The sequence below is a fragment of the Otolemur garnettii genome, unplaced genomic scaffold (genome assembly GCF_000181295.1).
Source record: "Otolemur garnettii isolate 467f Iridium unplaced genomic scaffold, OtoGar3 scaffold00027, whole genome shotgun sequence".
NCBI lineage: Eukaryota > Metazoa > Chordata > Mammalia > Primates > Galagidae > Otolemur > Otolemur garnettii.
In genome coordinates, this window is record NW_003852422.1 from 16,622,012 (window position 1) to 16,638,465 (window position 16,454).

General features: G+C 46.7%; 1 protein-coding gene across 1 annotated transcript in view; it reads right to left on the minus strand.

Moving 5' to 3' along the window:
* Positions 1-16,454, minus strand: part of NEDD4L (neural precursor cell expressed, developmentally down-regulated 4-like, E3 ubiquitin protein ligase) — a 339,833-nt gene that overhangs the window by 10,703 nt on the left and 312,676 nt on the right. The window contains exons 21-26 of the mRNA XM_023512363.1: positions 15,643-15,872; positions 14,113-14,234; positions 11,558-11,628; positions 10,051-10,146; positions 1,155-1,228; positions 285-345 (exon numbers count right to left, since the gene is read on the minus strand). Coding sequence (XP_023368131.1) covers positions 285-345; positions 1,155-1,228; positions 10,051-10,146; positions 11,558-11,628; positions 14,113-14,234; positions 15,643-15,872 — 654 coding nt within the window. The remainder of the gene's footprint in view (positions 1-284; positions 346-1,154; positions 1,229-10,050; positions 10,147-11,557; positions 11,629-14,112; positions 14,235-15,642; positions 15,873-16,454) is intronic.

Below are 16,454 nucleotides of genomic sequence, written 5' to 3' on the forward strand. Positions count from 1 at the left end.
AAAAAATAAAAAAATAAAAATAAAAAATAAAAAAAGGCAAATAAAAAACAAGAGAAGCCAAGTAAGAAAATACTTTAAAAAGGCAGTGGCACACCAGCTGAGCACTCCTGGCTGGAGACTGGTCATGGTGCTGGCTGTGATCCTGGCGGTCCCACGGCGTGTCCCTACTCCCACCCAGTCTCTCAGTGCATGATTGGTCCTACCACACCACACAAAGGAAGGGTGACTCCCGTCAGCCCAGGACTAAAGGTGCCTGGTACAGCATCCCAGGAAGTGTGGCTCACCTCCAGGAAGGCGTTCATCTGCTTCTGGACCCTGTTCACAAACCTCCACTGGATGACCAAGCTGTAGGGGCAGTGAATCACAAAAATGACAGATATCAGAAACAATGCCTTATGTTTACACATGCTAAACAATCTTCCTATCCATTTTAACTACTTTTGTGCATTTTCATTACAGAAAAGAAGTTGGGAGAGAAATAAAACATTTGATCCTCGCTGGTTCCTAATTTTACCTCACTGGTCCCTTGACATTGTATTCCACTGTTGTAATTCTAAATTTTATCTAGTTTTTTTGAGACAGAGTCTCTCTTTGTTGCCCTGAGCTGTAGTGCATTGGTGTCATCACAGCTGAATGCAATCTCAAACTCCTGGGTTCAAATGACTCCTCCTATCTCAGCCTCCCGAGTAGCTACCTGGAACTTACAGGTATCTGCCACCAGCCCTGGTTGTTTTTCTAGGGGGAGTGGAAATGGGAGTCTTGCTACGTTGCTCAGGCTGGTCTCGAACTCCTCGACTCAAGTGACCCTCCTGCCTTGGCCTCCCGAAGTGCTAGGATTATAGGTGTGAGCCACTGTGCCCAGCCTGCAATTCTAAATTTGAGCTGTGCCATCCACATACTCCAAGAGCATTTACCATATCGCTTGATGACATGCACCTTTTCTTCCTCCTCTATGCCTCTGTATGGCAGCTCACTGGAGGATGATAGCAGGCACACTCTCCACCCCACACCCAAGACAGAAAAGAACTCATACTGTTGAAAACTGACCAATGAACTCATGCCCACAGTATCCAAGAGCTATTTTGGTAATGAATGTCAACAAATATACTGTTCAATTTATTAAAAGAAAAGGTTGTAAATATGTGTATACGTACTCAATATATTCCCTTTTGTTTTCATTGGTTACCATTATTTCTGACCCATTGGGTTTCAGATCCACTTGATATGTCTGTAATTACAAAGATAAAACAACAATCACCATCATGAGGTTATTTTGTGTATTAATGAGTCATAATGTCTTACCATGAAAGGAAGATAATCAAAATTTATTCAGAAATACTTCTCAGTAAATGGGCTCTGCGCACCAGAGAATTTCTAATGGGTCTTTCAAATTGTTAAGATGCTCTACATTTAAACAAGCTATCATTAAAGGCAAATTGTTTTATGGTTATTTATGAGTTTTAATTATTCTTCACACATTGGCAATAACAGAGAAGAGTAACATTGTTTCCAGTTGCTATTCATTTATCAGGAAATTAATTATGTTTAACAGAGAAAAGAACAGGCAGGGTACATCCATCAAGACTACAGAGATCCAAATTCTAACCCATTTTGTTTCTGGAAGTTCAATTTTACGGTCATAAAAAAGGATGCGTGAAACTTCTTTCAGAGAGGCAAACGTAAGGACTTGAAAGAAGAGACGAAAGCAGCAAACAAGCCACCTTCTTAGGAAGCCGGGCTGAAGAGGTGGATTTACCTGCCTTTCTAAGGCCCACAGACATTTCTCTGCACCAGGACACCCGCCCCCAGCCCACCTGCTGGGGAGCTCCCTCCCTTAGAACCACCCACGACCGTATATGAGCACAGAGCTGATCCCAGGCAGCAACTCTGCCTGTGAGGCAGGGAGAGAGGCCTACCATTTTAAAATATAATGTTTATTCTCATTATAGACATTTTGGGGAAAAGAAGTTGAAAAATATACCACCCACAACTCCCCTATTGGACTGAAGCCACGTCACCATCTTGGTGGGGTTCCTTTTAGTTGTTTTGCTGAGCCTGCCTGGCTGTACTGCAGAGTAAACGGAACTGGGCGAGGGGGTTTCCAGAATTAAGTGTCAGTGTTATAACATGAGGAGGATACAGATTCCCACCTATAAAGCAAGCTGTGCCTGGGCAGTGGTCCCCCCGCCTCTGCCACCCACACCCCGGGGAAGCCTGAGCCCTTCTGACCCAGATACCCACACTCTGCTGCACAGCACACTTTCTCTCCACATGTCTGACTCTTGCTCCTGTTCACACTGAGGGCTTTTAAAATTAAAACTCACTGGTCATTGATCTAGTCTCCTTACAGTTATTTTTCTTATTTAGAAAGGGATCTTGTTTCTCCACCCCATAACTGAACTCCATTTTCTACTAAGTCAGAGTAACTCGTTACTGCGCCCCATATGGATTTTAAACCTGCTGCTGTATTTCTGGTTTTCCTGGAATACTTCCTTATACCCCACATTCCGCTCCCCTGTGGCTGGCTGCCTTCCCAGCTCACCCTGTCTCCTCTCGGTGGCATCTGCTCCTGCCTGGCCCAGGACATGACAGGGAGAGAGGATGCCAGGCAGCTTTCACTCGGCTGGGGACATCCCTACAGCAAAACACTGCCAGCTCTTCACTGGTGTTTTAGAGGACTGAACACAATATTCACTTACCTTTTGTTCTGTTTGTTTGTTTAATTGTTGGGGATTCATTAAGGGTACAAAGAACCAGGTTACACTGATTGCATTGGTTAGATAAATGTTCAGTTTTTTAATATAATGTATCGTCTGTTCTTTTATTTCCCATATAGTCCCCCTAAAGACTGCCTTGCTGCTCCCTGCAGTGATGGGGTCTTTCTAGCAGATCCACACTGAAGACAAGTTACTAAATCCAAGGCCAGTTCTTGGGACTGAGCAGGCGTTCAGTACAGCTCAGAGACACGAAGACCCTTCTTCCCTTCGTCACCCCACAGGTCTCTGGGATCCTAAGTCAAAACCCCTTGGGACCCAACCACCAGAGCTCAGCTCTCCGTCTTTCTCTGCTCACTGGCCTCCCCAGGGGTTGTCTGGGAGCAGCAGTTTCCAGAAAGTTGCAGAGTCAGAGGCACAGGATAGCAGGGGAGAGCAAAGGAGAAGCCCCTGCCTGGCCCCCAAACAGCAAACCGAGCTGGAGCCGCAGAGTGTGGAGAAATTGTTCTCATCAAAACTAGCGGTGGGAGTCGAGCTGGTTCAACCTTTTTGGAAGATACTTTGGCAACAGGCATCAAAATTTTAAAGTGCATATCCCTTTTCACAATAATTTCTCTTTTAGAATTTATGCTACAGAAAAAAAACAGCTAATATATAAAATACATATCCCCAGGTTACAATTTATATGTTACATATAAAGAGATATTCCAAGATTATACAGAATTCCATGTTTAGATTGGGAAATACTAAAATAGCTTGAACACCAACCAACAGGGCACGGTCAAAAACACATGGCACATCCACAAAACGGAATCCAGGGTAGCTATTAAAATGGGCAGATGGGTACCACTGAAAGGTGTCTGTGATATACATTCCATTCCCATAAAAAATATCTGGCATGTGTGGTTAAAGGGAATACTTCTGGAAGATATAAATCAATGTTTTTTTAATCATGGTTTTTCTTGAGATAGTGGGAATGACAGATGATATAGATTTTTATTGTATCAGCTTTATTCTTATTATAAAGGTTAACATTTTATCATAAGATAAACTGAACTGTTTTTGAAAAGGGATCATACTATCCACGCTAAATAACGAGGATGTAAGCAATAAATCACTCTGTGGGCAGCTGTCCAGAGTGGTGGTTCACCCTGATCACAGGTTTCTCTGCTGGGCAGTGAGGGGAGGGCTTTAGTTTTACGCCTTAAGCTACTAGGTAGGGAAAAATGTCCCAGTTGTGGCCATAGTTGCTTCTCAGTTCAAACACCTACAGTTGTTGAATTTCCTTCCTCCTTGGGTTCGTCACAGATGTCCTTTCCACAGGAAGCAATGACCACAGCCAAATTCCACGTCTTAGTCTGGCCAGGGCTGACTGTGAGACTGCCCCGCCCCACCCCAGCCTGGGTGGCAGGAGCAGTGCCAGGCCCATCACAAGTGAAATCACTGCACCCCCTGCTACCAGGCAGGCCCCCTTGCTGCCTTTCTCAGCTGACAGTGAGGCTCTGGGGGAAGTGGAGAGGGCTGGGATGCAAGGCCTGACTCCAAAGTGCGACTCTGCACACGGTTTCTCTGGGGGCCTCCCTTTCCGCCACACATCTGTCCAACTACGGCCTTGTTGCGCTTTGGCTTTCCCCCACACTTCACACCTCCTGATTTCAGATGCTGCCATCACAGGAGAGGAAGGACTGTATGTCCTCACAACTGCCACCTGACACAGAGGCTGTGGTCTCAAAGGGGCAGGGTGAGTAGTGCAGAGCAGGGAGAAGACCTGGGGGCTCCCCCAATCCTGCCTGCCCCTAGAGGTGATGCAGGTGGGCTCTGGCACAGGTCCCAAGAGGGCACGGCACCACCATGAGATGAAGAGACCTGGAAAGGTGGGGTGGCTTCAACAAGGGATCAAGAGGATACCCCAGCTGCAGCTGGTGCCAGACAGGGGCCCTGATCCCCGGCGAGCAGCGTCTGCAGCTCCTGCTCAGAGTGATCCTGCCGCTCTTGCCCATGTCCCACCATCCATGCACTCCTGCCATCGCCCTGGCCTTCTGGGCCAGCAGCGTTTCCTGTGTCTGGACCCCAAGGGACCCGATGTGAGGAACGCTAACAGTGCCTGGCATACTGCAGGTGCTCGCTAAGCCTTTGTGGGAAGCAGAAAAACTCCCATTTCTGGCTTGAGTCCAAGCCTCCCTCTCTTCCGCATGGAGATCACTGAGGACCTACGACTGACAGAGAATTAGAATCCTTCTGTGCCAAATTAAAGACTTTGGATTCATATACATCTCCCCAGTCTTCCAAAGACACTTTATGCTGTATGTTTGAGAAGTTGGTTAAGAAACAGATCATGCTAGAGTTGGGCAGGGTAACATTTGTCAAAACTCCATTTCTGAGTGCTAAGTGCTGCTGGACAGACACCCACCCTGACATGTACACACAAACCTGGTGACATGCAGCCTGGGTCCTCAGCACCTGCTCCCCAGCCCGGGATACCCCTGCCATCCACCGTCCCAGCCAGGCCTTCTTCACCCTCTCCACTGCCTCCCAACAGACATTAAAGCAGTGGTTCTCAACCTTCCTAAAGCCACGATATATTTTCATTGTTACAAAGGGGTTGCGACCCACAGGTTGAGAATCACTACATTAAAGTGACTGTACCGACAGCATGGAGGCATACCCTTCTAACTTCAGATTTCCTCAGTGGCTACCCACCTGTTCCCTAGGCCTGTCTTGAGGAGCTACAGCCTCTGCCCTTCCAGGGGCGCCTCCGCCTCTGGCCCTCCGTCTGCTTTCTGGCTTCTGCCATGGCTTGCCCCGCTGCTCACCTCTCTTTCCCTTTGACAGTTTCTGCCTTCTCACTCCCTTCCCCAGTCTAGAGTAGGTCAATCTTCTTCCTCCCTTACCACTCTCTCAGGAAACTTTTTACACTCCCCTCCCGGGACCGCCTCCCCTCATGAAATCTTAACGGATCTGCAGTTCACCTGCAGTGTGTCCCACGGCCCCCAGGAGGGCCACAAACCCTCTTAACATCTGATATTCTTTCCTTCTCTGAGAACTACTTTTGGCCCCCTTGGCGTGATCATCCTGCTGAGAATGTGCACCTTAACCGGGGCAGACCTGGTCCTCAAGAGCTTCCTACGTGACCAGTGCCCACTCTCTCCTCCCTATGCCACAGCACCAGGGCCTCTTCAGAATCACCATGCCAGAAACCGCTGTGCAGAGCAGGCAGAAAAGAATTCCTACTTGCTGCAGCTCTACAAAGGCTCCTCTCTTGGGGGTGTGTGTGCGTGCATACACATGTGATATACTCTTCCTGCTTGGCAAACGGTAATCACTCAAATACTGAAATGGCTTCACGGAAACATTCATACGTGTTAGGGCTGAGAAACCAGCAGGCTCCAAATTCTCACCAATCAGAAAGAAAAGAAATTACACAACAGCGGTAACAGCTGCAGTTTCATTACACACGCAACAGCTATCAAAGTTCAGCCTGTTATTTCTAAACTGTGACATGAAAAAATAAAGCTCAAATGCTGCATGTCCACTTTGCCTCCTGGCAACTGCACTTGCTTCGTCTCACTGAGTCGAACTGCACTTGCTTCGTCTCAATGACTTGCTCTTTTGACATCAGGGAGGCGTTGGGCGTCCCCCGGGTTAGAATCACTTGCAGCATAGTTAATGGTTTTGCAGAGGCTGAAAGGGGCGAGAGTACTGGACAAGCCAAGCGCCTTGTTAGGGCCTGGGTTTCCCCGCAGCAAATGCACTCTGAGTTGCCCACCATGTGCCAGGCACTGTGCTAATGGCAGGTGTGCAATGGGGAACAGAAGGCAGCCATGCTGCTGGTGTCACCAAGATGAAGCCTGGTGGGACAGATGCTAAACACACCCTGAGACACATACATAGTCATCTGTGGCACATGCCACAGGCAGGCACGGAAGGTGCTCTGAAGGGCCAACTTCTCCGAGGAAGAAAGTCTAGGTGTAGGAGGGAGAAGGTGTAGCCCCAGCCAAGGGCCTGAGGCAGGAAGGAGCCTGAGGTGTTCAAGGAGGCCAGTGAGGCAGCCCTGGAAAGGACAAGGTCAAGTCTGTGATGCAAAATAAGTCTGGAGGAGCAGCAGGCAGGAAGCAGGGACAGGCCACACAGGACCTCATGGAGCAAACTAAAGATTTGGGTCATTCTCTCAAGGGAAGTGCCTGCCTCTGTCATTACAGGAGGCCAAAGTGATATAAAGAGACCAGTTAGGAGTCTACAAAAGAACAGAACACAACAGCCTGGACGTGGGCGCTGGTGGGGCGACAGAGAGGGAAAACGGACAGATGTGAGGAATACTTAGGAGGCCCAGTGAACAAGGCTTGATGATGCGGGGATATGGGAGATGAGATCAATCTGTGGCTGCTCAACTTTCTCCAAATTCCTCCCAGAGAGCACGACAGACAAGTGGGTTCCCTGACAATCAGGTTAGCTATCTTAAAAAGGCAAGACGGTAATTTAACAAATGGGTACCTAATCATCACCTTACTCATCTCCTGGGTCTGTTCTGATTTGATTACCCTCTCTCCCTGATTCTGCCCAAAGTTAGCAGAATCCACAATATTAAATGAGGGGGTTTGAGAATTGTTTTTAATGAATATTTGGCATGAACTAATGATCAGAATCTTTATTAGAAGTCTACTCAAAAATCTGAACATCCTGTGTTTGGCTTTTACTTTCCAAGTTACATTTAGCTAACTACACTAAGGAAGGTTTCCCAGATCACTTGCGTCTAACTTTGGCATTGCCAACAGTTTTCTGAAATACACTTAACTGTATCTCAGGTGGTCATAAGGTTTGCTCTAAGTGGATACAGAGACGTTTTATACATCTGACACACAAGATTAATTTTAAGTCTTTCTTGGTTCTGTATTTTTACTCCTTCCTGCACATGTTAAAAATGAAAGGCAGAGAGCTCCAGGGTGACTACCCATGCCTTAGGTCTAGCTTAAAATTAAGGAAGACTCTGAGAATCTACTGACTTGGTTTCCTCACCCTTAGGATTCCTATTACCACACTATTAACATTTTTTTCGAACACTAGGCCGCACTACTCATTCACAGGCTTGGTAAGTATTCAGCAGGCATCAACTACATGCTGAGCACTGGACATACCCAAAGGGCCTCGAAGGGCCTACAGTGCACAGCTAAGCTAGAGGGCAGCATGACAAGGGGGGCTGGACGGAGCTGGAGAGAGAATGCGGCTGTGTGGAGGGCATAGTGCAGCCAACACTGGGCAGTGAGGTGTCACCGGGAACAGTGTGACGGTGCCCAGCAGCTGGTGGGGGCAGGAGGAAGGAGCTCCTTCCCAGAGGAGGGCAGGGTTGGGTAGTCAGGGGTCCTGAGCCATGCCAGCATGACAGCCCAGTAGAAGAACTACACAGTCTAGATTTCAGAAACATTGCCTATGGGGGCACACACAGACTGAGCCAAGGGCAAAGGGAGGGGACAAGGCTGGAGGGAGCAGGAGGCTGTTATGGTAGCACCATCAGGGACTAAGCGGAGTGTGAAGCAGAGGGAGAGCCAGTCTATAGGACACCGGCCTGGGGAGGCAGTGTGAGGAGAGAGGAGGGCTCCAAGGAGAGGTCATCACTTTGGGCGGGAGGTGATGGTGGCAGAGGTGGACTGGGAAAAGGACATGGGATGCTGGAGCCTTTTGGGAAAAGCAGTGGACGAGTCAGACCCGGAACACATGGAGACTAGAAGGCAAGTGGGGGCTGGAGATGAGGGGTGGTGGTGAGCAGAGCTGGGCTGTACAAGGATCCCCAGCCTTCTGGATGTGACGGGAAAGCAGAGGGTAAAGACTGGGCACAGGTCACCCAGGACACTGAAATCATGGAGAAGAGGAAGAGCAGTTAGTGTCAAAGGCAGGGGAGGAGGAGAGGAGACAAGGACTGGGAGACATCCTGAGTGTCTCGTGCTGGAGAAGCCCCTGGTTCATCCTCTTTGCCCATCACAAGGTCCCCCTGCAGGACGGCAGTGTCCACTTGTCTGTGAGGATTCTTAGCCATGAGGTTGTGATATGGTGGGGGGAGGAGGGGAGGTACGGGGTCCAACAAGAGATTTTTAGTGGACCCGTCTATGATTTATAACAAGTCACAAGTCTCTTATGTCTGCTGCCTGAGGTTCTGCTACGAGCCTCAAAGCCAGCTGGGAGGAAGGACCACCCAGAGACCCTGAGCTCCATCACGCCCAGAACTCACTGGTGACTGGAAGTTTCCTGGCTCAAATACAGAACATGGCGTGATAAGTGATTTGGGTTTTATGTGATTATTTTCTAGTTCAACAATATTTGCCCCCACTGGTCACTAATCCCTTTATAATGAGTGGCATTTATCTTCTTTTCTGAGACTTTCTAAGATTTCACTAACCCAAGCGGGAAGAGACCTGATCCGTAGCTTCACTTGTGAGACTAACCACAGCACTGAAAACTATAAAGTGACAGAGTCACAAATGTGCTTTTTTGATAGCAGGATATACTTTCAATCATCTCCGATGCAATAAAAAATAAACCCATTTCATTTTCCAGATGGCAACCCTTAAAATGAGTTCTATGATCTAATTAATTTTGAGGCCATGCAGATTTGGTTTGACATGAGAAATATCTGTGGGCTCTTATGAAAGGACAGGTGCCAGGGTCAGTTGCTGCCTTGAGATCATTTCCCAAGAAGCGTCATTATTACTGGGGGACAAGCAAATCACAAGGTTTAGACTTAAGACACACCCATCCTCCTATAGACCCTTAGGATGACGATGAAAAAATCCCAAGCAGGTGACTTTACCCTTGAAATTAACTTTAAGAACTGATCCAGCCTCAGTGACAGTGTAGCAGTAACAAAGCAAACCTGAACTGAATGGCAGAACGGCCTGGGCCTGTCATGCTGGGCCCCTGGGATGAGTGTCACCATGGCAACAGAACCAGGGAGAAGCAAGGAGAAAGGCCGTGCTCCTCAGCACTACCCACTCACAGGCATTTATCTGCACTGCTGTGCAAACAATCACAGAATTTCCCAGAGAACCCAAATTCTGAAAGCAAGGTACAAATCAAACACTCCCATTCGGGTTTACTTCAGGTTAGAAAGGGGAGCTGGTTCTTGCCCCAGAGACCTCTTAGAATTTTTGTACAGAAACAGAGAAAGGCCTGGAAATGGGGAGTGATTCTCTGACATGGCAGGAGGGCATCACTATAATAAGCTGATAATTAACATTCAGAGCTCCTGGTGGTTGTTTTTAATTGTCCAGCGAATCTGTGTTACAGTCGATGAAGAAAGACACCACTCGGAAAGGCAGAGAGGAGTTCCCAGGTTACCCACACGCACCTGTCCGAAATTTTCTTCATCTATGCAGAACATGAGGTCCAGCTCAGTAGGGTCATTTTCTAGGATCCACTTCAAAGAGTTGTAATATTCGCTATCCTACAGAAATGACACAGAAATTGAGATTCGACTTTTTTACCCAAATGCAAACTTTTGTGGTATCTTTAAATAATTAAGTTCTTCCGAAGTAATTCCATGTAGAGTTCTCAAGAATTACATCTCTCACTAATGTCATGTTCCCTGCCTTGCCCCCAAACTAAATCTTCATCTTTAATTTATAACATAAACGGAGGTATTTTGGTGGTAATGGGGGCTTGTAGGTGAATCCTGTCCTCTCTAGAGCATGGCAAAGGAAGCTACTCCAATGGAGGACAGACTGTGCACACAGTCCTGGTGCACAGAATTTGACTTGCGGAGACACTATGTGTCTTTAAAGACTGCAACTTTCAGAGAAGGACAGGAAGGCCAGGGAATGTTCTAACCAAATACCACGATTTTAAGTTATACCCTTTTCTGTGCTTTTATTGCTCTCTACAAGTTAATTTAAGCCAAACAGGCAGCTGCTCTGATTTCGGAATCTAGAGCAGGAGGCGGAAGTGCCCTTGGCTCCCCTCCCTTCTGTCAGGCCCAGGGTCCCTCTTCTGAAAAGGGAAAAAATATGTGCGCTGTATTTAAAGTGCTAACTGCCAGCGTCTAGTATTAAATTAGCCTCTAAGAGCAATCCCTACGCTCCTGTAGCAGAAGCATAAAGCAGAAACAAAAGGTGAAGCTGGAGAGAAAGCCGAGACAGGTGCCACGGAGGCACCAGCCCACCCACCCAAGACGGGCCCCCAGCAGTGGGTTCAGAGCTCTGCCAGCTTCCTCTGGAGGAGCAGGAATACCGCTGGCGCCAAGGCCAGCCACTCGGGAACCTTCCAGCTCAAAGGGTAGAACATGAAAGTAGCCCTACAAAGACCCCAGATGGGCAGAGACGCTTCCACTGGGCTTGGGTGGGCCCCGGCACATTGGCAAACACCCTCACGCCTGGTGGGGAGCAGATGGTGGGGTACAGGTAAGTTAAAAGAGAAACAGAAGCAAGAATATATTATGAAAGGAATGTCACTTTTTGTTCTTATAGAAAATCCTTTCAACTCTAAAATAGTCTATGTGGGTAAAATTAGTAAGTTAAAGGCAACAAGAAAAACTGCATCCTTGTGGGGAGAACTTCTCACAGCATTTATGTCTCACTTTCCCACGCTGCAGTGGTCATGACCCTTCCCCGTCTAGGAGGACTTACTGTTTTGGCCTTGTCTCTGCCGTTTTTATGAGGTCAGAGAACAGAGATTCACCTGCTATCCCTTTGTGTTCTGTGAGAGAGATGAGATAACTTCTCAATGACATGTTCCCTGCTGTTCGCACTGAATGACAGCAACCCTATCAACTGCCGGGTAACACTCCAAAACTGAACATGGTCACCGTTGTGCGCGAGTCCCCCCACAGTGGCCAGCGTGGGCGATGTGGATTTACTCACCACAGATTCCATGTCATTCAGCGTGATCTGCTTTCCCAACATCATTTTGTAAAATGGTCTAATGAAGAAACCTAAAATATGGGGAAAACTGGGTTTAGTTTCTAGTTGATTCAATGTGGTCTCAATTTGACTGAGAAACCAGGAGGCATGAATGGCTGAGGGCCTCTGCAGTAAGTCACGGACAGGTGGCAGGCGGGAGGGCAGCTATGCTGAGAAATGTGGCAAAGAGGCAAAGAGGGGACGGAAGGGCCCTGGGAAGTGGGAGAGGAGCTTCCAGGTCAAGGAAGGGTCTGCAGTACAAATAAGGCCCATGAACTGGGAGAGCAAAGGGCCCTCCGAGCAGAGGAACGAGACTGCAGACTCGCTGGAGATATGCCAGGGTGGACGCACACAGGGTGCCCTTGGAAGGCCAGGCCAGAGATGGGGTCAGGCACTGCACAGGTTGCACTGGGTGCCAGAGTTTGGGGTGTTCCCTGAAGGTGATAGGGAAGCCAGGGGAAAATTCCTTCTGCATTTCAGAATCACTGCTTGGGCAGTTATGGGGAAAAAATCCTGGGAGAAAACACTGGAAGGAGAGTAGGTGGAAATGAGGGACACAGCTGAGCAGGCACGCTCAACCTCCTGGGGACGCAGCAGCCTCGGAAACGCCGGCATGGCGACAACTCTTCCACCACACAGGTGTCCCACAGGGACTGTCACTTCACCTGGTCCAAAGGCAGGCTGGCATGATGTGACGCAGTCCCACCAGACCTAGCATCTCAGGCTTCTCACCCCCTCCACCCTTGCCCACTGGGCACCAGTGCCTGTAGCACAGGCCAGACCCCCTGGGTAAGTGTGGCACTTCAGCACCTGGCTAGTCTGGTGAGGGAAAAGCATGAAGCCAGCCACGTGAAACAGGGGGCAGACGTGTACCCCCACCTGCAGTACACTGCCATGTGCACCCTGGCTCTTCATTTTGCAATTCTTGGCTTACATAGTGTGACAACTTTTGTGGAGACCTCTTCAGCTGTCTCCTGGATCCCCCTTTTGTACTTGCTTCCATCCACCTGCCTCTGGGAAGCCTTGCCTTGTGGCCAGTCTTCTGACCTGACCTCAGCCTCTGAGTGCCCAATGCTGCCCCACCTGTCCTAGAGAAGTGCTGTCTGAGCTAGATCAGCTTCTCCTCTGCATGCTCACTGTGTTCCCTTCGGCCTGGACGCTATCACTGTGATTCTTCTGTTGTTTTATTATTAGTATTATTTTGGAAATAGTCTCACTCTGTTACCCTGGGTAAAACGCCATGGAGTCATAGCTCACAGCAACCTCAAACTTTTGGGCTCAAGAGATCCTCCTGTTTCAGCTTGAGCTGGGCCTACAGGTACCCTCCACATTGCTCACCTAGTTTTTCTGTTTTTAGTAGAGATGGGGACTCACTCTTAGGCTGGTCTCGAACTCCTTAGCTCAGAAAATCCACCCTATCTCACTCTCCCAGAGTGCTAGGATTACAGTGTGAGCCACCAAGCCTGGCTTGATTCTCTTGTTTTTTTTATTTCTTTGTCTCATTAAACTATTCACTGAGGTCGAATCACATCTTATACTTTGCCATATTCCCCTGTGAGCAACTAACAGTGTCTTCTCACTTAGAAGAACTGACATTCTTCTATGAAGGTTGAAGTAAATTAGAAATGAAGTATGGAACTCACAGCATCAAAATCAGTCAGTGATAGTAAAAATATATTAAAGGGGAAAGTAAAGAGGGCATATCAATTATTTACTGGACTAGTTAAGGCTCCACAAATGCAATTGGTATATTATTTCTCTGGGAATATCGTTATTATCAGTAACTGCAATGTCAATCTCTAATCTTACTGTCTTCCAACCTCAACCATTCTACCCTTAAGTTGTTAAAAAATATTTCTGATTCTTTTTTCTCACACTCGATTTCAGCAAAGAAATGACCCAATCCATTAAAAGTCTCTATTATAATAAGCCTATAGATACACTGCCAGGTAGAGGATTTGATTTCTAACATGCATGTTAGAGTCATTTGAAATTTTCCCATGATTTGTATGCTCTAAATAAGAACAAAATCATTTTGTGTCATCTGTTTTGGAGCTAAGGTCTTCGCTGGGTTTTAACATTACTTTGAAATTATTTAAAAAATAATAATTTGGGGACAAATGGAACAATGACAGAATACTGGATGGATTAGATCATTTTAATTAACTTTTCAATTAGCTTGTCCATCTGTCAACAAATTTGGCTCTCCTTAAAGAAAAGTTATTCTGAAAAACAAAATGTATAAATACGGAATGTTGTGTTTTACACTTAAGTTTTTAAAAAAGAATATTTTAAAACTATGTGTAAACACTATGTTTTTTAACCCCCAAATTAAGATGATATCAGGGGAAAGCATCTCCATTATGGCCAGAACATAAAAATATCTCATTGGATTAAAGAGAACTAGTAAAGCATCTGCTTAAAAATCTATGATGTGAAAGATAAGACACTTATTAGGGAAGAACAAACAGCACTGCTGTATTTTTATCACTTTTTAAGACTTTTTAATAACTTACCATCTAAGAGTTTCCCATGAAATACTGCCAGGCCAGCAACTCTTCCAATAAAAGTGAAATAGGACAAATGATCTTCATTACAGAGGCCTGAATTTGGATTGATCTGAAGGGTATAGTTGTCCCTTTGGGGGAAGAAGAGAGAGAACAAAAGCCTGATTATATTTTCAAATAAGAAATGCAAGAACTGGAATTTTGCTTTGCTGTTACACAACCTTTCCAGTGTCCCTGCAAACATTCCGTCCCTAGTGGGAAAAGTGTAAGCTGGAGGACATGACCAGCCACCATGGTTTCTGTGACCGACCACGGAGATCTATGAGAGCAGATGCACATGCCCTACACAGTAAGTCAAATCATTAGAAACTGCTGATGTGTGACTATTTTTGACCTACCAAAGTCTCTTTCACATATATGGTTCAACAGAGAATCTTGGGAAGATGAGAAACCCCATGTAACAAAACAGCCATGCAGGGATTCCTGACGATGTGTGTACTTTAGGTTGACTGTAATAAAGGGAAATCAATTCCTTCTGGAGACTTTGAGTTTGGGTGTAAGATTTTTTCCTACTGGTCCAATCCTTGGTCTGTGTGATGACTACTCAGGGACACTGGGAACAGGATACGGCTGCCTCAACAATGCAAACCTGCAAATGTTTTGGTGTGTCCAATGGTCCTCCTTTAATCTCAAGGTCGTGAGGACCTGGGGTTTCATACTGAGTTCTACAGACAGGTTCCTTCACTGGGTATCTTTGGGAAAATGGGTAGGAGATGAAGATTTTGCCTCCCTACCCTGCCCTCTACTTTTTAAATCAATTGTACATGATAGATTTTCTTATGGGACTCAGTAATAGTAACAGCAAACAATCGGGCAGTTCTTGGCTAAAGCAACTGAGAAGGATATGGAGACTGCCTCCCAAATGGAGCCCCCAAGACACTGGCACCAGCTGGGAGATGTGGGTGAACCTATGTTCCCCTAGAGCTCAGGATTGAACAGCTACTCCACTGGGGCCTTGGGTCCCACTAAACCTTGCAGGATCCATAGCCTAGTGGAGGAACAGTTGGGCCCATAAGTAGCCAGTGTCTGACTGCTGAGAAAGCACATTAATCTGCCGCAGCCTCCAGGCCTGGGAATGATGAGGTATCAACACAAGGGGGAACAGGACGAGGGCAGGCCCTTTGTGTCCTCAAAGTCCTCATAATTTGCCTTTCAGTAATGTGATTTCAGAAAGCATTCTTATTTATAAAATAAATCCTTCCCCCCCACGACAACTCCTCTTGAATTAATGTTACAAATGAAAATTGCCTTTTGTTCCTTACCATAATTACCCAACCCATTTTCGATTTCAATTCCATGAACCAAAGAGACAAAGGAAGAATCAACTTGAGGCATTCACAGAGTCTGCTATTTCACCACGTAGAAGAACCTCCTCTAAACATATGAGGGGTGGGGTGGGGGGGACTGGACCCACCAGTGTTGCTTCCTCTTAAGGGAGAGTGACACTCCCTCAGTTTCTCATGGGCCCCATATACTCACGTTGCAGAGTACTCAAAGAGGCCATAGTAGGGGTTGAACATCTCTTTGGACAGCAAGAAGAACCATTCTCTGGCTACACCACCATAGTCAAGACCTTTCTCTGATTCAAATTCGATCCACAGTCTAGCTTTCAGGACATCTGGTCTTTTCACAGACATGATTCTCCGATAGGACTCTTCAAATATGTTATTTCTGTGAAGTTTCATTTCAAACCTATTTGGAATATCAGCCTACACGAAACAGAAAAAAAAACCCCACATAACGTAAATATACATCATACTTCCTACTTAAAAAATAAAAGAAAAAAAGAAAAGAAAACCAATAAAGGGTAGAAATAATGGCAATCTTCAAATAAACAAGCAGTGACAAATGGTTCCAGCTGAGACTCTCTCTTCTGTGGGTTTCCCTTGCACGGACAGGAAGCCTCACTGTGTCAGGAGGGGACACATAGCATCCCCCCAGTAGCTGCTCAGGCTGAGCCAGCAGCTCTGCTGAGTAGGAGGAAATCCTCCCTGCTCCATTTTATAAACAACTGTGGGCACTTAGCCACCCAACAGCAACAGAAAGGTATCAACTCTTCATGCTGTTTTGGTGAAGGAAAGAGACTCTAGCTTGGATAACTAAAACCTATAAATAATCCCCAGCTGGCCAGTACTGGACCACATTCAACTCTGGTAGAGACTCCAAGTAGGAAATATGATCCACACATCTGCCTAAATTTTGTCCCAGGGGAGCGGGGGACCCTGACCATGTCAAGTTTGGGGAAAGCATCCCAAAGTCCACAGTTCATTGCCATGAGAATAACAAAACAC